This window comes from Ixodes scapularis, unplaced genomic scaffold, assembly GCF_016920785.2.
Source record: "Ixodes scapularis isolate PalLabHiFi unplaced genomic scaffold, ASM1692078v2 PGA_scaffold2__306_contigs__length_199485367, whole genome shotgun sequence".
Taxonomy (NCBI): Eukaryota; Metazoa; Arthropoda; class Arachnida; order Ixodida; family Ixodidae; genus Ixodes; species Ixodes scapularis.
In genome coordinates, this window is record NW_024609857.1 from 198,374,828 (window position 1) to 198,399,650 (window position 24,823).

General features: G+C 46.0%; 1 protein-coding gene across 1 annotated transcript in view; it reads right to left on the reverse strand.

The window, feature by feature from the left end:
* The window catches only part of LOC8039133 (serine-protein kinase ATM), a 397,758-nt gene that overhangs the window by 191,786 nt on the left and 181,149 nt on the right, over nt 1-24,823 (reverse strand). Inside the window, exons 26-31 of the mRNA XM_040208992.3 lie at nt 18,782-18,867; nt 14,954-15,080; nt 13,732-13,913; nt 11,120-11,222; nt 9,745-9,825; nt 4,413-4,568 (exon numbers count right to left, since the gene is read on the reverse strand). Of these exons, the coding sequence (XP_040064926.2) occupies nt 4,413-4,568; nt 9,745-9,825; nt 11,120-11,222; nt 13,732-13,913; nt 14,954-15,080; nt 18,782-18,867 (735 nt within the window). The remainder of the gene's footprint in view (nt 1-4,412; nt 4,569-9,744; nt 9,826-11,119; nt 11,223-13,731; nt 13,914-14,953; nt 15,081-18,781; nt 18,868-24,823) is intronic.

Consider the following 24,823-nt stretch of genomic DNA (forward strand, 5'->3'; position numbering starts at 1 on the left):
CTCGATAATTCGAAGTTCAGAGGGACAGCAAAATGTTTCAAATTAAGCACACTTCTAACAAAAAAAAAAGAACAAAAAAGCTTTCAGTCTTTCCACCCTGGTGAAGAAGGAAGAGTAGTGGAGCTGTAGCTTCTGTTTTTGGCAATGGCTTTCCAGGAGAGTGATGTGTTCTTCTTTTGCAAGGGAATTTGAAGCACTCGACGCAGTGGAACTTTAGGCGATAGCGGCCCCGCGGTGGTTGCGGAACCGTTTGCATTGCTGCGCACATCGTCGCTTGTTCCGTTCCCGCCCTTCTTCCTCCGAAGAAATGTTGCCGCCTTCTATGAGCGACGGCAGCAACCACATGTCTGGTTGCCAAGGCTGACATGGACGACTCCGACAAGCAGCGCTTGTTTATCATCGGGAAATCAAAACGACCCAGTTGCTTCAAGCGAGAATGTCTGCCTGTGGTGTACGCAGCAAATGGAAACGCCTGGATGACCCAAGAATTCTTTGCTAGTTGGCTGAAAAGTTTCGATGAGGCCGTGGTCGGGGAAAAACAGTGCGCCGTTCTTATCTTGGACAACAGCGGCGCTCACAATGTCCAGCCGCAATTAAGCACAGTCAGTTTGAAGTTCCTGCCGGCAAACACCACCGCTAAAAGCCAGCCTCTTGATCAGAGCGCCATTGCTACAGTCAAGGCGCTCTACAAGAAGCGCTTGTGCGTAAGAGTCACCTTGAAATTGCATCAAGAGGAACCCATCAAAATGGACTTGAGGAGCAAAATCGACATGATCACTGCGCCCTGGTGGCAAGTAAAAGCCACAACCATCCAGAAGTGTTTTCGCAATGCAAAGTTTGCGCACGATGACGGGAATTCGGAGGACGCCGGTCGGCGCAGTGACACGATTGACAAAGCAATTGGAGCAGACGACGTGTGGTCTGACCTTGTGGAAAACTACTTCGTTCCTGCAAACGACATGTTTCAAAACTATGCAGATGAGGATGACAATGACTCTGTTATCCGTGAGGAAGCAACCACCAATGAAGCTATTGTTGCAGTGGTGCGAGGTTCTAGGGCGAGTCCACCCAAACAAGAGTCAGAGGAAAACAAAGAGAGCTCGCCGGAAGTTTCAAGTAAAGACGCACTGGAATTCTTACAGAAACTGAAGGTTCACTGTGAGCAGAAATTCAGTGAAGAGGTGTTCAAATGCTCTAACGTTATCAAAAACCAGGTCGTCTGCAACGCCGTTCAAAAGCAGCGCCAGGCAAAAGTCATTAATTCTTTCAAAATATGTGACACGCTTGAGAGAGAAGTGCACTAGTCTGGTGAAATAAAAGCTTTCCTCAGACTGAGCTTTATTTTTCATCTAACAGGATATAAATGGTTTTACAAAGGCAAGTTGTCTCACAGCATGCACTTTGACCTTAAAAATTGATGTTTTGGTGATATCACGGTACTGTTTATAGTGCAGATTTTCGCGACTCCCGTGACACACATTATATGTGGCCTACACTGTATATTCATGGTTGACTTATATTTGAGTAAATATGGTAGGTTGAATTCAATTTGGTTCGTTTCAGTTTCAGCGTGCTCAGAGCTACATTGCTTTTTCATGTTGTTTTAGTTTCACTTTATGATACAAATGTGTTCCTTATAGTGGTACTGGGCCCCTTTGAGAACCACTAAATGGTTTCAATTCTAAATTACATGCTTTTTTAAAATTATTGAACTTGCGCAGATTATCACTGTCTATCTACTGGGTGTATCAAGGAGTGGCCAGGCTCTTTAAATCGACCGGAAAATTCGGTTTTTTAACCTATCACGCTACAACTTTGCGCAGCGTTGCCCACAGATGGTGCATTTTTTTGTAAAATTTGCAAAGAGCGAACTTACCTGAGGAAAAAGTAAAGAAAGAAAAAGGCTTAGCTCCTATTGAAATGCGGCGAAGCCAAAGGTCTTGAAACAATACGGCGCCATTTCGCAAGAGAGACAAGAGATGGCGCAAGTGGTCGTGATGCCAACTGCGCCAACGAACGAGCATACGGCACCGAAAGCCGGTGTCTTTAGCAGACAATCTTTTCGACTCAAAAGCGGAGCGCGTTCCACAGGCGGCAACAGTCGCAGAAACAGAAACAGACGCAGTAACAACAAGGAACTGCAAAGCAGACGACATCGGTACCCCGAAAAAAACAGTAAAAATATCCCAACAAACCATTTTTCTAATCGATTATATGTCCATTCAGTATGTTTTATCAGTAAGGATGATAAAATAATGCATTGGCAACTGATATCAGAAAAGCTCGCACTGCTTTTAAGTCGAAAAGATTGTGTGCTAAAGATGCTGGCTCTCGGCGCCATAGTCTTGTTCGTTGGCGCAGTTGGCATCGCGACCGCTTGTGCCATCTCTTGTCTTCTGTGCGAAATGGGGCCGTATTGTTTGAAGACCTTTGGCTTCGCCGCATTTCCATAGGAGCGAAGCCTTTTTCTTTCTTTACTTTTTCCTCCGATAAGTTCGCGCTTTGCAAATTTTACAAAAAAATGCACCATCTGCGGCCAACGCTGCACAAAGACAAAGCGCGATAGGTCAAGAAACCGAATTTCGCGGTCGATTTAAAAAGCCTGGCCACTCCTTGATACACCCAGTATTTATTTATACATTTCATAATACTATCGGTCCCCCAGCGGGGACAATGATAGGAGTACAAAAAACAATAGACGATGTAATAGACACGCAGAACACAATGACAAAAATGTAGGACTGCAAGACACCTAATACTCATATAAAAAAGCACAACAAAAATGATAATATGATGTCTATTGGCTACATGGGAGACACTTCACAAAATCCAAAACCGTTCTGGATTTAACAATGCTTTCAGGCAGTTCATTCCACTTATTTATTGTCCGAGGGAAATACGAATCCTTGAAGCATTCTTTGTTGAATCTGTACTCTTCAACTGTCCTAGTATGCTTACTACGTGTGATTCTAGATAGATGGGGTTTGATGCTCATTATTAGATTAGTCAACGAATGTTTCCCACGAAATAATAACAAAGGATTCCAAGTACACACTTTACGCATCTCGATCGCAACTACGGCGGCTTGAGCGAAAGCCTCGGCTCTCTTTGCCGACATTCTCGGTTTTTGGCGGTCCGTTTCGCTTCGTTGGTGTACTAAAGGATCATAACAGCATATCCATCTGAGGCTGTCATTCATTTTTCTTTCATCAAGTGCTGCCGCAGGCGAAAGTGGCGCGAATGCTGTCGTAACGAGCAACCGAAGCAGCCACAGCAGCAGCATAAAGCGCCCAAATACGGCTGTCTACCGATTGAGCTTTGCCCCTGCGAGCGCATGTTCACTTCAGTTGTCAACGCCAGAGCAGAGCGCTCGCTTATGGCTTTTTGAGGGTTTCCAAAGTAGACACGGTGTTATGGGTCACTCTCGATAACTCCAGTAAGCACTTTGAGGCCACATTTGAGGCACTGTTCGAAGGGTTGAAAGCATCGAGTGCAAGAGTGCGCAAGAGTAACTCTAGACTAGGATGTACAAGAAAGTGGTAGCGGTTACACTAAATGAACGAATCCGGCATTTCTATTTCTTTCTTTCCGTTGGTTCAGCTCCGGTTGCTTTATCAAGTTCAGCCAATGCTTTGGCAGTTCTTGGTTTCTTGTTCCACCCCAAGCTCGCGCCATCCCACTTGGCCATTTTTCCGGTGCCGTGTAGGCTCATTTCGTTCTGCGATCGACGCCATTGCAGAACTGCTTGTTTCTTACTATCGCTTGTTTTTTTTTAGTGTGTGTGCTTAAAAATGGTAAGTTTGGATCGTACGTTTTCCCAGGTAATACAATTTTTTTTCCTGCAGTTTCTTCAAAACGTATGAGCGAGGTTCTACTGTACCAGCTATATGTCAGCTTCACTGATCCGGCGACATGAAAAGAAAACAATATGAGCCCGTAGGCACCCGTGGCAAGGAAAGCATCGCGGGCTCCGCAGCTCGCGCAGGCACTTCGTTGAGCGTGGAAGCAGTAATGTGGGTGCCGGGGGACTCCTGGTCCTAAACCTCTCACAACAAAATAAAACAGATTGATCGATTAGGCTGCTTCTTTTACAGCTGTCGGGAGAAGCTGCATGTGAAATTCCACAACCAGCCTTATTAGATTATACTTATAAAAAATATTTATCACCCAGCTAAAATACCCATATTTCAACCTAAAACCATCCACACTTGGCTTCGAAAGCACATATTTGACTCAAACTCGAGTCACATTGAAACCTTACCATTCAATTTTGCTTATCAGCCTGAAACATTGTATTGGCACGTGCCTCGAGGAAATAAAAGTATCTTCAGCTGGGAAGGTGTTCTTGAACCCAAGTTTCGACTGGAACAAATAAGGGACTCGAGTAACCTATAGTTGCATTAAAGTGTCACCTGCGAGAGGTCTCCGCGGGTGCCCCTGGAGCGTGCCTCTTCCAGACGCTGGCACTCTGGCTCCAGGGCCCTGCAGGTCGGGGGCAGGGCGAGCACACGCAGCACGCAGGCCTCCAGGGCCTCTTGCGAGAGCAGCACTTCCACCAGGGCACCCACCTGGAAGGGTCCGTGACTATGCTCCACTACCGCTTACTCCAGACACGATCAATTTGCAAAAAATTCTTCGACCGAGAGAAGCGGGATTTTCCGCAACTACGTCCCCAGGCCGTCGATTTGTTCAATGCCTAAAATTGCAGCTGTCAGTAACGCTAATGTCACAAGTCAAGCGTCAAAATTGCTAAGCCGTAAAATGCTAGAAATGTTTTAATGTTTCTAATACCATCAATCTGAATACTCTAAAACCCTTTATCTTTGCAGCCCCTAGTTTTCACGAATTGGTTACAGAGGACATAATCGCGGACACTAAATTTTGCGAATTACAGACGCCTGCATTGAAACACTTAAGAACCGAGATTTTTGCGTGCCCTTGAATTTCGCAAATTTTATAATTCGCAAACATTAAGGGCTTGCAAACATTAATGGTTTGATAGTAGCAGTGCAATTGGCTAGGTGTTCTAACCCGACGAGTAGTTTTGAAAAGGCAGCAACAGGGCAAGACGACGACCACAGAGGAGAAGTACAGAAAGACAAACTAGGATGCCAATTTATAATCCAAGTCTATTCGTCTACTTTTTAGAACCAGTAGACGAATCTGAAATGTTCTTGAGTAACTTAGTACTGTATTTACACAAATATAACGCAAGTCTTAATGTCCTTAAAAGAAAAAAAATATATCGTTACTATTATAATGCGAACTGAGGCTGCAAAGAGTTGCCACACTTGAAGGCATAATAGAAGTGAAAACAGAAAGAAAATCGTAAAACAATCTACGTATGTTTTGACTGCACTCATCATCACTGCTCAGCTTCCAACTCGTATTTGCAATCTGCTGGCAATTTGGGAGGTGTGCACTTGCTTGTCTCATACTTTCTTTCTTTTTTTTTCGGCGCGAGCTCCTCGTCCACAGGCAATTCCTGTTGAACCACGGCGTACAGTGCCGAGTCGGTTGACATTCAAAATGCAAGAAGCAAAGGCACCGGTGCACTTATGCGAGAACACTTTCGAGCAGAAACTAAAATGCGCAGGCAGAACAAGGACTGATGAGCACAATGCAGAATACCGTATTTACTTGCACAATGAACGCACTCGCGTAATGAACGCACCCCCCAAGTCGGCTCTTAAAATTTCGACTTTTTTTTTCACTCGCGTAATAAACGCACCCCCAACTCGGACATCAAAATTTTGACCCCCTCCCCCCACGCGCGCGAAATGAACACACTTTTCTATCCTGGAGCAGCGAGGTCCCGAATGCACGGGCAGCGTGGGCGAACAAAACGCCTTGCAAAAGGCGTTAAGAAAGTTCGCAAAAATCCAACGGAAGCAAGAAAAAAAAAAACATGGAGAGGAGTTTTTTTTTTTTTTTTGCACAGCGCAGTTTGGATTTTCGGTTTGCGCGCCGACGCGCGCAAGGAGGTAAGAAAGAGAAGTGCTCCAAGCAAACGAAACAGCGTGCGAAAAAACCACGGAGCTAAGAGAAAACAAAAAGAAAGAGGAGCTTTTTGTTCTTTTTTGCACAGCGCAGTTTGGTTACCGGGGGTCGTGCGTCGCGCGCAAGGAGGTAAGAAAGAGGAGCGGAGAAGCCCTCTAAGCAAACCAATCAGCTTGCAAAAGGCGGCAAAAAGAAAAAAAAAAAAAAAAAACAAACACGGAACTGAGAAAAAAACAAAAGAAAAAGAGGAGCTTTTTTTCTTTTTTTTCACAACGCAGTTTGGTTACGGGGGGTCGTGCATCGCGCGCCCCGTGCAAGGAGGTAAGAACGATAAGTGGAGAGCCCTTGCCTAAGCAAACAAAACAGCTTGCGAAAGGAGCCAAAAAAAAAAACACCCAAGGAATTTAAAAAAAGAAAACAAAGAGGAGTTTTCTGTTTTTTTTTTTTTGTACAGCTTAGTTTGGTTACGGAGTCGGGCGCTACGTGCAAAGAGATAAGAAGTTACTTCGATTTTTCAGGATAAAAGGTCCGTTCATTAGGCGAGTAAATAGGGTCGCAAAAATTTTTTGCATCAATTTTTCGGAGAAAAAAAGTGTGTTCATTGAGCGAGTAAATACGGTAGTTCTCGCCTTTGTTCTGGGCCCTCTGCCTAAGCCAACACCTCGGGTTGCACGGTTGCGTAAACACGGCCGGTTCAGTGCTACCTGGCTCGTTTTGACTTGGCCTGGCTTGCCTTCAATTGGCCAGTGTCCCGCAGTCCCGTGTGGCAACCATGTTTTAGAGCGCAGCCCTTAGGAGCCCATTTCCGGCTTGAGCAGTGTTGGCGTAACCATGAGGTCACGTGACCCCCGGTGACGTCATGTGACCCCCGTGACGTCGTGAGGGTCACGTGACATCATGAGGGTCGCGTGACCTCACGGTTACACCGACGGTGACGCCGCTCGGAGGGAGGGGTAGCAGACAGGAGGAGGGAGGAGGGGTACACCTTACCCTCGGTACCCTTCCCCTCTTCCTCCTCAGGAGCTCTAATTCGGTGTTACAGGGGGTTGTAGGCAACTTTCATTTTTTTGCGGCACAACCGAAGTAGAAACACGAAAAAAAGGGAGTTGACGTTCTCTATTCCTCTCTTCACATGGCGCAAAGCCTTCCATCCCCACATCCCCATTTCTTTTTGGAACCCTGCGTTCAGTCGGAGCGGGCTTTCTCTCAACTCGTGCACCTGTGGCTCAGCTAAATTCCAAATATAACGCAAAGTGTGTTTTTAAGTGGATCATTTTGAAAAAAAGTTGCCTTATATTCGTGTCAATAAGGTATTTCTTAAGTCCTTTAGGACAATTTAGCTAACTCCACTATTCAGTAAGGTTCCTCTCAACATAATGCACAGCAGCTGCATTCAATTTGCCTAACACCTTTTGTTTCTTCCCACATTGTGAGCAAAAAACATGACCTTTTTTTTTTGACAAGCAACACATCATTGTGTTTTCTGTTTTTGTTAGTTTGTTGGGCCATTTTGTTGTGCGTTTCAGCGTGATTAACCCTGCAGGAACTGTTCCTGGCCGACATGCTGCAGGTTCCAGTAATCCTCCGGGTTTGTGTCAAGGAGCTACTGTCAAAACTTGTCTAGAACGCCGTAATTTGTCCTGCACATACACTACAGCTTTTCACTAGGCAAGATATTTTTTACGAGTGTGGTGTCATGCGCGAGTGCACGTGGACAAGGACGTCGGCAAACGCCCCTCTGCAAGCCCAGGACTTGGCTGCTCGCCCACACATCAGTTCCTCAAAGCGCTGATGTGTGGGCGAGGCAGGAATTATGAGCTTTTGGGGTGGCAGTGTCTCACCCGAAAGTGTGTCTGTACGGAAACATTGTGCAAAGAAAGCAGACATCACTATAACAGCCTACTTCTCTGTGACTATACAACAGAAAGCAATTGTTCTCACGTCATTAAGTAGCTACTGTCCTTGACTCAATGCCTCACTCGTTTGAAACATTCCCATTCACTCCCCTTCTGCGCAGGTGCGAGGTGAAACGGCACTTTCGACGAGCCATTTGAATAGATACAGTGTGACTCGCTGTTGCTACCAAATGCGTCGTTCGATTGATTCGTTTCCGATTTAATTTTAAGTTGAATGGATACACACTCCACTGTAGGTGCTAACACTTCTGACAATACTGTTTTTTTGATTCCGCATAAAAGTTGAAACTTCAGCATAAAATTGACTACTGAGGCCAGTCTTTGTTCCTATTATATAGATACATATAGCTGAAATGTCGAACATAGATCGACCTCGCCAAGGGAAGAGTGATAGTGAAAGCATAATTGAGATAGTATCTCCATCCATTCAATAGATGTGAACTCAGAAATTATCAATGTACGTCAGACGCTGACATGACATCACCCGCGCCAATATCTTGTGACGTGCCTCACATGTCCAGTGCAACAGCAGCGATGCGGTAATCCAGAGCAAATGAGGCATTAATCGAACAAAAGTGTTTGCAACAAAAGCGAAACAATACTGCACAGAAACAAAAGCGACCTCACAGTTGTTCGGTTTCTTGTGCATCATTTAGTTGTATATAAGCTTATCTCATGTTCCAATATTAGTTTTCTTTCATTGATTCCGTGACTAACAAATAAATTTGTTACATTCGATACATGCGCTTCACTTCACTAGGCTCAGAACATAGACACTGTGACGCTTAAAGCTTGCCATGTCGTATACACTGCCTACCTGTTTTTTTTTTGTTTTTTTTTCGGAAAGTATATTAGATTTCACACTGACCTATGTTCACCTACTTTTGCTGAACGTATTTGAGTTCGTGCCTATGAATTTTTACAAACATTTTCTGAAAGAACGTGAGCTCACACTATGAATGTTTGCATTAAATAAATTTTTGTGACAGTTGCTCTCTGCGTCCATCTCTAGCAAACCCCAAAAGTTGTTCTCGTTCCTTACATGTTCCCAGACCATACGTGCTCTTTCCCGGACCCCTGGAAAACATATCAATAAGGTTCGACAATAACACCTGCTTTCATGCATGTCCACTCCTTGTTTACTCGGTCACACACAACACAGCCTTGTTGCCGCTCAACTATGTAAGAAAAGGAATACACTGCACACATGAGTCCCTGCCCCTGACTAAATCGAGGACGTACAGTTCAGCTACCCCTGTCATAGCAGAATATCTCGCTCCAGCTCCTGAGGGAGGAGCCAGTCCTTCAGCACCACCGGGCATGCGGGCGCACTCGCCATCTCTCGGCTAAGGGGCGAACTACTCTAGTTGCGTGTGGTCACGTGACTTCAAGTCACGGAGTTTTCTGCGTAACACAACGCTGCCGTTGATGCAGCTGGGAAGTCCCCATAATGGACGTCAACGTGGCCCCCTCTGAAAGCGGGCACATAGATATGTTGAAGAAAATAGTGGCACTGAATCTAAAACTCAACATGAGATCCAACATGCCGACAACATGTCACGACACACTAATCAACGCAGTGTTTCAGCATTATTTGCACACGCTCGAGTTGCGAGCTAAGTCTCGTACTTTAGCTATCGCAAGTCCGTCGTGTCCGTGCTTCCGGCACCGGACCGAGGACTACAAGATAAAGAGCCGACACTAGTCACAGCAGAAACGAGACAAACTTTAACTACTTGAATTGAATGAAGTTTGCAATCCTCAAAAGTCGATAAAGATGCAATCTCCCTAGTCTCACCGCCTCTTTCGACAATGGCCGGGGACTTACCTCGGAAGCAATGCCACAGTCGGGCACGTGAAGAAACGGAGTAAGCGCATTGATGACGTCCGGCAGACTTCTCTCGACCTCCTGAAAGTCGACACAACAACCACATAACCCGTATGGTCGACAGACAAACGAGGGATATACCAATAAATTGCAACACAGGGAAGTGCTTGCTGGACGAGCGACGCATCTAAAAACAAATATGATAACAAAACGGCAGCAAACATAAAAAAACGGGAAGATTTCACGCCGTTTTCTGACATCAGTTGTCGTACCGTAGAATACCGCACATCCGCCCATTCCACATTAAGCGCGCCCATTACCAAATTTGTAAGATCTGAGGAAATATGCCCTGCCCCGTTCGGCGTCGACCTTGTCCACTTGCTAGTGACAGAGGACAATGCTGTGGCCATTGAAGACTTGACCGACAAAGCCCTCGCGAACTGTGGCTCTGTCGACACGAAGGCAGCCAGCAAAAGCAACGAGGATGACGACGACTCCGCGAAGAAGTCAACGTCCACCGGAACGACTTTCGCCGCGGTGCATGCCCTCCGAAAGCGCTTTCTTAGTGCCAACCGGGCCAGGCCCGAACGAGGCCTTTTCCCGCACTTGGATACCATTCAGCGGGTTATCGTGAAGGCGTAATGTCACGGATCAACGGCTACTTTGGAGAGCATTAAAATCTACTTCTAGGGCAGCTGATTTCTCTTTTTGTTTCTTTTAGGACCACAAATAGCAAAAAAGTGAATATAGTGAAGTGAATCTAGGGGCTGCATAGTACTTACACTACAAACAGGTCTAAACATACTGAGGGTATAGATGCAAAACTTCCCCTACTCTAAGGAAAATACAATAAACCAGCAATGCTGATATAACTTAAGACAAACCTCCGAGACTGGGGATTTGTTTTAAATTATTCTGACATAATTTAAGACAAACGCCCAGTCTCGGGGGTTTGTCTAAAATTATGTTACACCTTTACCAGCTCGTTTGCACCCTAACTTTTTAATAGCAATTCTCAGCTTTATTTCTAGGCTATCGAGTTGCGCACTGTAAGCTGGAACAATATTGCTAATTTGTAACGGAAACCATAATAAATACTCAATGTAAACTTCAGAAATAGCACAAACTTCAAATCTCTATTTTTTCAAAAACTTGTCATCAAGCTCATTTCCTTCAACACAGAAATCGAGGGTCTCATATTTCAGCCAAGAAATGGTCCCCCTCCCCACCCCCATTATTGACTGACCACTCTTTTGATGTTCAGAAGTGATTCCTATTCCCAACAGTATTCCCCCATGGGCGAGTGAATATGTGCACCTATTTTGCAGGCTTAAAACAAAGATTTCTATTTGTAATGAAAATTCGGGGCCCTTACCTGGAGGAAGTGAGCCACGGCAGCCTGGTAGAGGTTGCGCAACAGACGGGCAGTGGTGCACAGGGCTTGCACATCCTCCTTTGTGGTCAGGGCAGTCCCAGCACTACGAGGAAATAATCCCAATGCTGCTCGCTATTCCCCTCTTCCTTATTTACACACTCCAAGTGCGAATGCTATGTCTTAGAGCAGACACCTAGATGAAATTAAAACGAGGAAAAAGGTCGAGGACAAACAGAACAGCACCAGGTTCTAGTTGTACTCCATTACAAAAAAAGAAATTAATTTAATATTACAGTAACTGTAACCAAACCATGATCTTTTTCGGTTTTGCGACCCTGGTTAAGAGCTCATTTTCAAAAATATATGAAAACTTTCAGCCTTTCCATTCTGGTGAAGAAGGAAGAGCAACGGAGCCGTACTATGTGCCGCCATCTATGAGCGATAGCGTCAACCAGACAACTGGCAAGCCAGTTGTCCGGTTGCTACCGTCACTCATAGATGGCGGTAGCTGTGCAGAGGGTTGTGTCGAGATTTATTTGTCCACAAACACGAAACTGGGGAACCTAGCTTTTAGCAGCTCCGCTGTAAAAATGGTAAAAATGATACGTCCCCTCAGACATTCGAAGAAGTCATTCAATGTGCAGTGCATTCTAAGGTGCTGCGCATGCTTTTGAATCGTGTGTGCATTCTCTGGCTCCCCAAAGCGGGAAGTTTGTGCCCTTTATCTTTTTTCCCTCTTTCGCTTTGCTTTTTTTACTTTCTTCCAAGGGTGAAGGTCGAAAAGAGGTTAATTAAAAAAGGAATGCTTTTAGCGTCTGGTTTTGCTAGACTAGAGCACTGTTAAACGTTGCTACAAAAACGCAACCCCCCCCCCAGGGTATCCAATTGTCTACAAAAAGCACATTGTTCCTCGCTAGGAAACGAACCAAGAACCTCAGTAACCTGATGCTCTAGCCCCCGCACCAGAGGAGTTAGCGGCAGCTATGCACTCAAATTCACGCAAAAAATTTGTCATTTCATATTTGGCAAAGGTCATGTCGTGTCATGCAATCACTATTGCTTCCACAATCACACAATTACTGTAGGTTACAAAATGAAGAAAGATATAGTTACGTTATGCTATGTGATGGCATTTCATGCAGTCACGTAGTGTCCTTTCCCGCAGTCACCTGACCACGCGAACGGATGATGTAGATTACGCCGCACGACATCATGTCCCAGGTTCGATGGCCCACGCAAATGGGCCGCCCGGCACGGTCAGCCGGCAACCAAATCAGCGGGAGTGCGCGCCCAAATCACTTTCTTATTAATTTTGCGTCAAATATGAATTTAATCCAGTAAAGAAGTTTGACTGGCTGGTTTATTGTAACAAAGTATAGAAAAACGTTTTTTGTTTTTTTTTTAGCAAAATCCAACTTTTGGGCGTTTTACCGACTTCTAAAATTGCGTCCTCCCTTAAAGACTTCCTGAGCTTAGATAGGGTGCCAGGAAGCTCAGGTCATATCGTTTTGCTCTATTGCGGACTCTTTTGACATCTACGAAGGATGAAAAAGCAACGCGGAGACCAAGTTGTCCGCTATTTGCGCGGGAGTTGCGGTGACGTCAGAACGACGCCAACCTCAGATTGGCTTTAATTAAAAGGAGATGGATATCAATGCTAAATGCCATGACGTCTACACACTATGTTTTTTATTCAGTCAATAAGAGCTCGGCATTCCGACATTATCGCAACCCCTGCGCAAGATGCGGACGAACTTGCACCCCGAAGAGCTGCATTTCACATAAACGCTTAAGATATTCGGCAACAATGATTTTAAGCAACAAGGTCAAGATGGCTGAAGCACAGGGTGACCAGACGTTTTGGCTGGAGCAGTCCCGTTTTAAAGGCTCCTTTCTGGAGTCCCGTCTCTTTGGTATAACGAGGCCTCATGTCCCGTTTCTGTGGGAACATGCATAGTAGTTGCTAAGTCAGTATTACGCTAATGAAAGAAAACCGGAATAATGCTTACTTGTTACGGACGTAATGTTAAAAAAATAAACATACTACGAGACATACTGTAGTTGCATCTACTAATAGATTTTGATCACATAAACACGCCTGTGTGGGATTACTGAATTTGATATGCTTTCGGTTGGCATCATTTCCATCTCAGTGCTAAAAAATGGGGAAAAAAAGCACTTGTGTTTTCAAAGAAAAACCTTTTGGAAAAGTGTACCTGTTCACGTTTATTTCAAGCAGAGCCTTTGTTCACTGTTTCCTCCTCTCCTCCTCCTCTCCATCCCCCCCCCCCCGTCCAGTGTTTTACTCCGAGGGTTATGGAAAGTCCACTGAAGCATCATTGCTTCAAAGCCAGAAGGAAGCGGGCACTATGCAACAACTTGCCAAAGAAGGAATGTCAAGTGTTTTCTTCAGGTTAAGTTCTGTAAAATTATATGAACGATTCTTACAATACCCACTCAGTGCAATTCCCCACTGGAACCTTTAGAGGTACTTCAGCAAATTTATTGCAATGCGCATATGTTATACATAGAGATGTCCATTGTTGCCAACACGTGTCTGGTGGCCCCCTCTAAGAAGACGCTTCCGGGGAACAGAAAAACCCGGATCTCACGGCGGTAGCCGGCGCAGCAGCTCCAGGCCGAGGGTGCGCACCAGGAAGGTGCCGGAGCCCCCCAGAGCCCCCGGGGTGGACAGCTGGGGCACCAGCAGGTCCACCAGGTGGCCCAGGGCAGGCAGGGGACACCCGTCCCCACTGCCACCCCGCAGCCCCTCCAGCACCAGCTGGAGGCCGTCCTGAGAAGAGGCATTGTCACACTGCGTTTGGTGAAACGCGCCTGGACAGCCTTGCTCATCTCTAAAGGTGTCTGTAGCAGCGGGCAAAATAGCTGCAGGAGAGATTTTTACGTGATGCGACCCACTTTGTGGGTGCCCATGGTGGAGGACGAGTTAAGAATGAGGCAGAGGCATCATCTCCAACGATAAAACTTTGTTGTACACACCTCCAAAGTCCAATAGAAGGCCACGAGCGCATACTAGAGGCTGGGTACCTACTGCTTTCTCAGCCAGCCACTGACCACAGAGTTCCACTTCATTGCACTCGGCCGACGCGTGCCTCCACCACTGTTTTTCTTCATTCTCGCTTAACGCAACCTCTCCCAAAATAACTTTACTTGCCACTTCCAAAGTACACGAATGCGGCTCATTTCACTTACATTTCAAACTTCCTCACCCTTTTTCTCAATGCAAAATCTGACTTCAATAATCAAAGTGAGGACAAACTAACGGCAGCAATTCACCTCTAGCACTAAGTGCCCTTAGTCTCATTTCTGCACATGGTTGGTCATGTAACCAAAAGCTTCGCCTTTAAGAGTGGAACTCGATAGGGAAACATATAAACTCCCGCTCGTTCTCAAGCTGTGCAAGTGTGCCTTGCGTAGCCTATAGTTGTAGTGTGTCTGGCTTGCAACCAAAGGGTCGTGGGTTCGAATCCCGCCTAGAATTATTCAAACTTTTCTTTAAGGCAAACGAATTACTTTAAAAAGTGAAATCATTTGAGACATGCAACGACCTTTAATTCGCATTACATGTCATGTTTTTTAACCACTTTCATTCCACGCGTGACATGACGTTTCTTGTGAGCGTTGTGGGCTGTTTGAAATTCCCACGCAAGGTCGTGTCGCTGTGACGTCGTGACCCCATCGACCAATCAGGATTTTTGCAGCATGCCACAGATGCCGGCTTTTCTGCCACGCCACAGATGTTTTGTGACGCCAGCTCCTCAACACTCTCGCTGGCGGGACTCGGTGTCCTGCCAGCAAGGTCGCCAGACTCACCCCCCTGCGAAGAAGCAGCGTCACCAGCGAGCTTCCCTCGGGTCCATGAAGGGCCGCTTCCAAGTGGTCCAACGTACGTCTCACGGCCGCTTTGGACAAACGAGGAGGGTAGGCGTCGGCCCAAGACCTGTAAGCACGCCATTTCAAACTTCCAAAGCCACGTCGATATTCCGACAATCCAAAAGGCTCAAGGAACTGAAAGAGATAACTATGGTACAGTTCAGCCTGATCGACATATTTACCCAGAAACCACAAAGAGACCATTTAAAAGTAAGGAAAAACTGCAACACTTTTGCGAGCCTATAGACGAGACGGACAGAAAGTCTCGCGCACCAAATTATCTCCGCCGAACGTTTGCACCGCAGAGAACTACCATATTTTTTTGCAAATAGAGGCAGACCTTTCCGAAACAGTCGTTTAGGAATAGGAGCCGAGGAATACTCGTTAAAAAAGGATCGTCGACCTATATGAAGAAGCATTTCCGAGCCAAATGAGTTAAAGAATTATCAGCCCCCCATTAATCCATGGTACAGTCTCGGCGATAGCTGCAACATGTCACGGCAAAGTCCTTGGGTATTGGTTTCGCATTCACGCACTGTGGGGTCTGGACAGCAAAGTCTCAATTGGCTTCGTTTTCATGAGCATGCAATTCACAGTTCTCCCTTCTCCCTGCAACCAACTGTGAGGCGCATCGCCGCTGCCGCCGGTGCGTCTCCCAATCTGCGCGAGGATCCATTACCAATGACCTAATGCGCAGGCCTTGTCTTCTAAATGCTATTGAAGGAATGGATACTGATGAATCCTTTTAATCGAGCGGGGGCTCGCGCCTCCTAGCCAAAGCTATTAATTTCAACGAAAAACTCGCATTAAATTTGGAATAACAAATTTTCAATCGCGACGTCGCACCAACTGTGGTTATCAAGCGGGCAGTACGCGAGACTTGGATGCACGTTCATGCTCCTCAGATACCGTATATAAAATGGATTGCCAAAGGCCTGACGTAGCTCCGTGGTAAAGAGCACACTTCGCACGCAGCAGGCCCGGGATCGAATCCCGAGGGCGGTGGGGATCCTTTTCCGAGCATTTGGCGAGGTCGATGATGCGCGCCACACGCCCTGCACCCTACTACAATGACGACGGACGTTGTTTCCGGTGGTAGGAACGGCCCGTAATGGCTATCAACGCAAAACACTCCCCCACGTTAGCCGGTGTTCTTAGCACGTCGATGTGAAGCAGAGAAGGTTGAATCACGCACCGGTGCACAGTGAAGTGCACGAGTAGTCCAAGACTGTTTGACTCAGAACTCCGGGTATGGAACTAGCAGATCTGGGCGAAGCGAGCCCGAGAGCACGGCAGGAGCGTGCATGCGAGGCGGAGAAAGAGATGGAAACGTGAGTGGGCCATCGTGGAAGCCCGACTACCCTTTGGGCCTACCTCCAAGTCGAGTGGGACGAGAAGCGCAGTGGGGAGAGGCGAAAAAAGGAAGGAGCCACGACAGAAGAAGGAAGAGGTGTCGGAACAAGGCCAGAAAAGGGTTCAAATTATGCTCGGGCTTTACGTACCTCCTGGTAGGGCACCGTTACAAGTAGGGGATCGGTGCGCAGGCGCAATCACGCGCCACACGGCCTTTGCATGGTCGCAGTCGGGCGCTTCGCTGTCTCAAAAACATGTATGCGAATAAGAACAATTCCCCAGGATCCCGTCATGCTGCGCCGTCTTGCGGCATTTGTCAGAAATGGGACGAACTTCCCATACACTTACTCCGTGGCAAGGCGGCGCCACTCATACACCCCTCTGTCCTTCTGCCAGGAAGATGGTGGGGGGTGGGGGGAGGGAGGCCAAACGGAGCGCAACAAAGAGGACGGACACAACCAAGCGGCCAGACGTCTTTGAGTGGCAGTTTTCGGACTTAACAGCCGGAAGGCAGAGGAAAGAAATCGGAAATTAATAATGCTCCTATTCCCAGAAATTCAAAGAGACTGGCGTTGGTCAGTGTAACTGGGAAAATCTGTCAACTTGGCTGTGCAACACTCGTATCAAAGTGAGTACAACCTAATGCCCGTACACTTCTTACACAAACATAAAACGAGGTGTCGAGGCTCCTAGCTTTAATGCCCCCGATGGGAAATTACTCGAAACTGAAACTTGAAGGAGCGCGAATTTCAGCACTCATTCCAGTGACAACTGTCCCACAAAAGATATTTTTAAACTCTAACAGGCAAAAAAAGAAATTGAGCAGTTTTGCGTTAATTCAGAGTGTAGTTGGAGCAACAGTGGCGACACGTCGCGGTAAAGTCTTTAGGCATCGGCGTCGCATTCGCGCTTTATGGAATGCGTGAGCAAATGTATTTGGAACAAAGTAGACATCTAAACATTTTGTTCCGAACACTTTTGTTTCGGACTGCGAGAAAGCGCATCTCACAGCACAAGCTCTTGGCACTGACACAATGGCATTTTGCTATCGGCAATCTTTTTTAATGCAAAAGCATGAACTGTTTTATGGAGCGAGCCGACGTTATCCCCTTTAAAGCGGCGCCAAACTGCACCTTAATTCGTTTCTCCAAGTGAAGCCGGCTCCCAGCTTCAAATCCACACGAAAAGCCTATCCAAACGGCACCTAGTTTCCCCGATCCCAAAGGAGCGGAGCGAAGCTGAAGGATTTCGGCTTCAATGCCACTGGCTGGCGCGCATCATAGTTACAACGAACAAGGCTCCCACTGGCTGCTGCGGGTCAGTTTCAACGACCGCCACCCCATGGCGCTGCGTGTTGTTAGAATTTGCCTGTACGCCGGTTCCCACGTGGTCCGTCAACAACCCGTGTCCAGCCTGGTTCTTTCAGGGGAGCGGGGGGTTCCACTCCCCTTTCGCAAACAAATTGAGTGTTTTGTTCACAAACAAAACACTCAATCTAAACTACAAAGACACGCAACATTACACCAATATTCACACTCGCACGTAAAGCCAAAGCTAAACACAAAGAAGGCCCCCAAGCCTCGTGTCTCGCGATTACCCGAGATCCGATCGCACACACTTGCCTGTTCTCGGTACCGCCCGGAATCCTAAGAGGCCCTTTGCACCCTGGTCCCTAGTCTATATATCGATGGGCGAGGAGGTTTCTCCTCGCCCGCCTTGGGGCACCTGCCGCGCCATCCAGTGGCTAGGAGAGAAAGCGGCACGTCGGGAGCTGGATTCGGAATCCCGATCGACCTTGCGGCGACACGACCATGTCATCGTACCTGAGGCGAGGGAACTGCATAGCCGCCTCGCAGCACAATGCCAGAGTGGTTTGATAAACACCCTCGTGAATGCACACTGCGCCATAGTGTCCGTGCAGTCAGCACGCTGGTAACACAAAGTGTCCAAGGTCAGAGCGGCGAGGAGAGCGCGTGCTCTGCCGTCGACGCAAATACGCCGCAGACGTAATAAGGCAGCGGAAAATTGACATGCATGCTTTCGCATTCACAACTCATAAGAAGTGCTTAGGTGTACCTTTTCTTCTAGACAGCGTGTGCGGTGGGAATCGGGTACTACAAAAACCCTAAGTGTAGAGCAGGTTGTTAACGACTTGGTGTAGCTTGGTGGTAACGCCTCCGCTTCGCACGCACCAAACCCAGGTTCTACTCTCGCTGGCAGCGGGCAACCTCTTTCGAGGATTTCGCAACATCGACAACATACGCCCTACAATGCCCACTACAACATCAACGACGACAATAACTACAGCTGCAACAACTTCTACGACATTAACAACATCAACAGACGTCATTTTCAGTGGCGGGAAGAGCACGTAACAACTATCGCCATAAAAAGGCAGTGGAACCTGAACCTTACGCCGGGTCTTCGGGCGCGTCGTGAGCCAGAAGGAGCACGCAGACCACAACTGCATGCAGGGACTCCCCAATCACCTCGGTGACCGTCTGAAACAGCAGACAAACCAGACACGTCTGCTGCAGCAACATCTACAGAATGCAGTCATACACAATCCAAGACGACAAACTATTCTCTCACACAGAAACAGCTGCCATCTAAAACCTGTGATTTCAAACAAACTTTAGAGAAGGCAGATGCCAAAAGTTGCCAATAACTTGCTAAAGCAAACACAAAGGACACGTCTCAATTGCAGCTGTATCTGAAAACTGCCCTTCGTGTCTCCCTTTTCAGTCCTGCATCTCAGGTTCTATTGGCCTCGAGATCGACCTAGAGGTGGCGCTACGGTCGCGCTATCATCATCATCAAAGCGGGGATAGGAGAACGGCCGCCCCATAGGCTCTCCACGTTCGCGCGCGAGACGGCGTAGATTCTTGCGTTTATTTTGTCGCATACTATCGGTCGGAAAACAATTCTAGCGGAAAACGATGCGGTACTGTTCGGTGTTTCAGTAAAGATCCAATCGTGTTGCCAGCGTGCGGCCTAAATTTATATAATCGCTTCTGTGCGTGCGTCGTCTCCTCTAGAGAGACGTCGGAAAGCATGGATCACCACGACTGATGCCTGTCTCCGGCTGAACTGGAATATTTATGTTAAATATTCGTTTCTTTTAAAATGAATGTATCGGTTCATCAACGTGGGAATTAAAAAACAACACCAATAAATTCCAACCCAGATAACATATTACTTGTATGTGGGCTGTGAAATCGCAGCTTCTATGCTTTTTTTTTTTTTGGGAACTTCTAGCTTTTGCAGTAATATAAATATTTAGAATGAAGATAAGTTAGCGCTGTATTGGAAATTAACCTGCTATTGAGTTTCTCTTCCCTTTTACTGTGCCATAGTGTGGGTAAGTTTTTTGGAGTTTGAACAGATCTACTGCCTTGCGATGAGGAGAGCGCGTCTCTTCTAGTTAAGATCTGCAAACTGCACGGTTCGCAGGGCAACTGATACAAGTGAAACAAACTGTTCTAATATATCTGCCGCGACTTAAATAAACGAGTGTAACCAAGCAACGCAGCAATTACCTGTTATTAAATGCCTTTCTCGGTAGTGTGTGTTCATTCGCTTCAATTTTCTTGGTGAGGGCCGCGGACGTCAAGAGGCTAATACTATAAATTTCTGGCTATATAATCTTGCATTCAAACACAGTAGACTCTGCAACCTCAACAAACGACGCGCACCACGACACAGACTGCATCGGCCGCAGTGATTGTCTACTACTGATGAGGGCTAGCGATCTTCACAAAACTTTCCGATCACCCTCCGCCCTCACCTAACATATATCGGAACTGGGGAGTTCATCGATTAACTTTCAGACTATTCAAGTAATGCTTTATTTGCGATTTTCTTTTGTTGGTTCAACAAGGAGTGAAGAAGGAGTAAAAAATGCCTGCTTTAATATTTTTGACGTCTTTATTTCTTTTGTGACACAGGCTTGCACGGTAAACCACTTCAGCGTGCTTGTCATTTCACCGAGGGCGATTATACTCTTTAAATAATAACTTAAAAAAATACTTCACTTTAAAAGGCTTCCCGTGTTCAAATTTATGTAGGACTCACAACGTGGAGTTTAGAATGGGAATGCAATATGCCATTTAAGACATATTAAAACCAATAAAAAAATGTGTAGTTTTAACGTCTTTCACGCAATATGACCGGCGAAAAATCAACATACGGATTTATTGACTGATTAGTCTATTAAAGGATAGCGATCAGTCGGGTTAATTTTCTAATCAAACCACAGGCCCACTCAACATTCAATGCTTTATGAAAGCCACGGTTTGTGCGAGATAACTAAAATATGTGGGACCAGCGATTGTATACAAACCAATACACTAAGATTATGGAAGTTTCCGACTTACTAATAATAATCACTTTGCTGAATTTCTACGCATGAGAAACGATAAAACACAACCTTTAGTAAGAAGAAAAGGCAACAAAAACAAAGCATTTAATAAGGAAAGTCAAGCTCAGCCGGAAACAGGCTTGCCTCGTCGAGATCCATGCTTCTGAGCGTGCGCCCGTAGCAGAAGACGCACGGCGGTATCCCCGCTTTCGCGCGTTTCCAATTTCGGCCGCACGGTGGCGACACGGTTCGATCTCGAGGCGAATAATGACTTAAAAACATATCACTTATTTATTTATTTATTTATTTATTTCAGTACCTTTAAGGCCCAGGGGGCGTTACAGAAGGGAGTGGTGGAAAACATAAAAACAAACAACAGGTAGTAAATACAGAAATTAAAACAGAGAATGAAAAATGCAGACAACGCCGGTTATTAAGAAAGTACATAACACTCAATGGCGGATCTCAAAGTGAAGTCGTCGGTAATCATTGCGATGGAGGCGGGCAGGTGGTTCCATTCGTTACTAGTCCTTGAGATAAATTAATCGAAAAACAAGTTAGTGCGACAATGTGGCACGCCTACTTTGTTATGGTGGTGCGAACGAGATGAGACGTATGATGGCTCTGAAAAAAGTTCAGCTTTGAGGTGCGGGTTATAATAATATATTTTATGAAATAGCGTGAGTCGCAATATTTTTCTGCACAGAGAGAGGTTCGGAAGTTTCAAGGTTGCCTTTATAGAGGATACACTAGATGAACGGGAGTAGTTCGACAAGACAAAACGCGCGCTGCGATTCTGTATCGATTCTAAGTTATTAGTAAGAAATTCCAGGCCTGGGTCCCACACCGAAGATGCGTACTCCAGTTTAGAGCGGACGAGAGTTTTGTAGAGGAGAAGCTTTAAAGATGATGGTGCCATAGAAAAGTTACGACGCAAATATCCAAGCATGCGGTTAGCGTTATTTACTATATGTTTAACATGCATTAGCCAAGACAGATTAGATGTTATGTGAACCCCTAGGTATTTGTATGACGTTACTTGTTCAAGTGCACTGCCTGAAAGTTGATAATCGTAAATGTTGCCACAAACGGTCTGACGCGCAATCCTCATTACTTTACACTTGTTAGTATTTAGACGCATTTTCCAGATATCACACCAATTAGAGATTTTGTTATGGTCAGACTGAAGCACATAGGAATCGGAACTAGTAGAAATGACTCGAAAAATGACGCAGTCGTCAGCAAACAACTTGATGGATGAGTTGATAGAGTAAGGAAGGTCATTAATGTAGATGAGAAAGAGAAGAGGGCCAAGCACAGACCCTTGCGGCACACCTGAAGTGACGGGGGACGAGGATGATTTGAAGTCGTTAGCAACTACAAATTGGGTTCTGTTAGACAAGAAACTTTCAATCCATGCGAGAATGTTAGGGTCAATATTTAATCTGCTTAATTTCAAACAAAGTAGCTGATGAGATACGAGGCCGAAAGCTTTAAAAAAGTCCAGAAATACGCAGTCAACATGAGATGCATTATCTAAAGCAGCAAAAAGTTCATGTGTAAATGAAATGAGTTGTGTCTCACAGGAGAACATCTTATGAAAGCCGTGCTGGCATGATGTAAAAAATGCATTACTTTCAAAAAAACTAACAAGGTTGGAATAAATTATATGCTCCAGGATTTTACAAGGAACACTATTTAAAGATATAGGTCTGTAGTTAAGGGGAAAATGCGAAATTCCTGATTTAAACGAGGGTACCACCTTGCCCACCTTCCAATCGCCGGGCACAATGCAGGTATCTAGGGACTGTGAAAAAAGTTTCGACAAAATTATGGAGGAATATACTTCGGTGTTCTTCAGGAACTTTGAGTTAATATCATCGGGTCCAGATGACGAAGAAATTTTTAAATTTCAGATTAAATGCATCACACCAACCCAGTCAATCAGCACAGGATCCATAGGAAAAAAGCTCGAATCAGCAACATCAGGAAGACAAACGGAGGGTAGATTAAAGAACGACTTTGCAAACACTTCATTAAACACAGAGCAGCAATCAGACTGAGGAATAGTCACACCACTGTCGTCGTTTAGATATATCTTATTCTGTTTCGGACCACCAACGACGTTCCAGAACTTTTTAGCGTTGTTTATCAGTAACGAAGGAAGTGTGTTATGAAAGAAAACCCTCTTAGCTTCTTTCACTGCGCTTTTAAACAGAGCTGTAAATTGACGATAAGCACACCAGTTGACATCACTCTGACTCTGTTTGGCTTTGCGATATAATCGCTTTTTCTTATTTAAAAGACGCTTTAATGGAACGTTGAACAAAGCGGCTCGATGCTTGCATGAGATTACGCGTAAAGGTATTATTTTTTGCACTAAATAATTGACCTTGTTCCTAAAAAGATACCAATTAGTTTCGATAGTGCGTTCCGAAAAACCCAGCATGTATTCATCTAAAAACACTTCAACTTAGTTGCATCTTGGGTAGAAAAAAATTGCGGTGGCTTAGCTCGGCTATGCCAGGATATACGTAGCGTGAGCTTATGCGCACTAAATGAGAAGCGCTATCAAGCGGCTCCGGTGCAGCACCCGACTTGGCTACTGTGCAACGGAGGCGCACAGCTGGGCACGCGGCGGCGCCAGTGCGTCTGCCACGGCTATGACGTGACTCCTCTGGAATGCGCAGACCGGCAAGGCGGGCAAGGCAAGCGCGGCGGCGGCTTCGCGTGGCTCTCATGATGAGCTGTGCTCATTATACGAGCCGTGCTCATTATGCGAAGCGCGCGGCACCGTGCTCATTATGCGGAACTCCGCTGCCGCGCGCTCGACATAATGAGCACGACTTGCATAATGAGCACGGCTCCATTATGAGGGCCACGCGAAACTGCTCAGCCTCGGCCAGTGTAGCTAACGCTACAATAAGGATGCGCTTAACAGACAACCGTAAAGTTCCGAGAGAACACCTGCCCCCGAGAGATCGCCCATCACATTTTTCTGGCTAAATATCTGCAACTTAAACATTCCGAAACATCACCCCCCCTATTCTCGTCGGACGTCACGTGATGTCTAATGGCGAGTTCGTTTCACACGCAATGGCACCACTCGAGTTATCTCCCAGAATGCATCGCACTCACAGAGTGTTGCACGGAAAACTGGACTCAAAGGAACTCGCCAAATGCACCGAATGCATAAGACTGATGCTGCCACCATCTATGTTGTAGAAAAGGTACCGACTTCAAACCGAAACTAGCTCCTTTCTGTTCCGAGTGATGCGTGGGAATGCGAGAATGCACTCGGCTACCAACGTTTATCTACAAACGTTGGCAACTGCAACCTGTAGTTTATAGTTGCGATGTCTTCAAGCAGCTCGGCTGCCGTAGAGATAGTTACAGAAGCGTAAATTTCTGCAACCAGCTGTCTACAAAGCAGTTGGTTGCGATCTTTCAATCCTTATAACCGTTTACACTGAAGAAAACTGATGATGCTGTCCGAGCAGAAGCTTGATCCGTTTGAGCATGGTATTATGCGTGAACCACTAAAAGGGTACGGCTTAAAACTAGCCTGTTGGAATATCCAGCAAAACTGGGACTTTCGATTTGGATTGTCATTATAGGTGGATTAGATATTAGATTTGGTGAGGGCGTCGAGAACGAGAGCTTTCTCAAACAAAATACGACGGGGCAAGTTAGCTGCGTAGGTAAATGTTAAACATGATGATGTTGCCCAATTCTCGGGTAAAGTCACCATCTTTAGCTTTCTGTGATGCTTATTGGGCAGTCAGAGGTTTCTGCTGGGGGAGTTTTATCGACAAATGTTAAATTTTTCACCCGCACACGGATGGCGATAGACATCTCGGGGGCCGCTGTTGCGTTTGTTCTGAGCATTTCTTTACACACTGGTATACTGCAGCGTCTGTACGGCAACAGAGCGACTTAAAACCTGCAAATAAAGCACGGGTTGTCAATTGCTTCCTTCGTGAAATAGCAGACGCTCACAATTCAAGCTCGCGTTTAATTCCGTTGCCCGCGGGACGCAATTTCTATCAGAAAATCTACTTTTTTTCCGTTCGGTTCCGCGACACATCGTAGCAGAC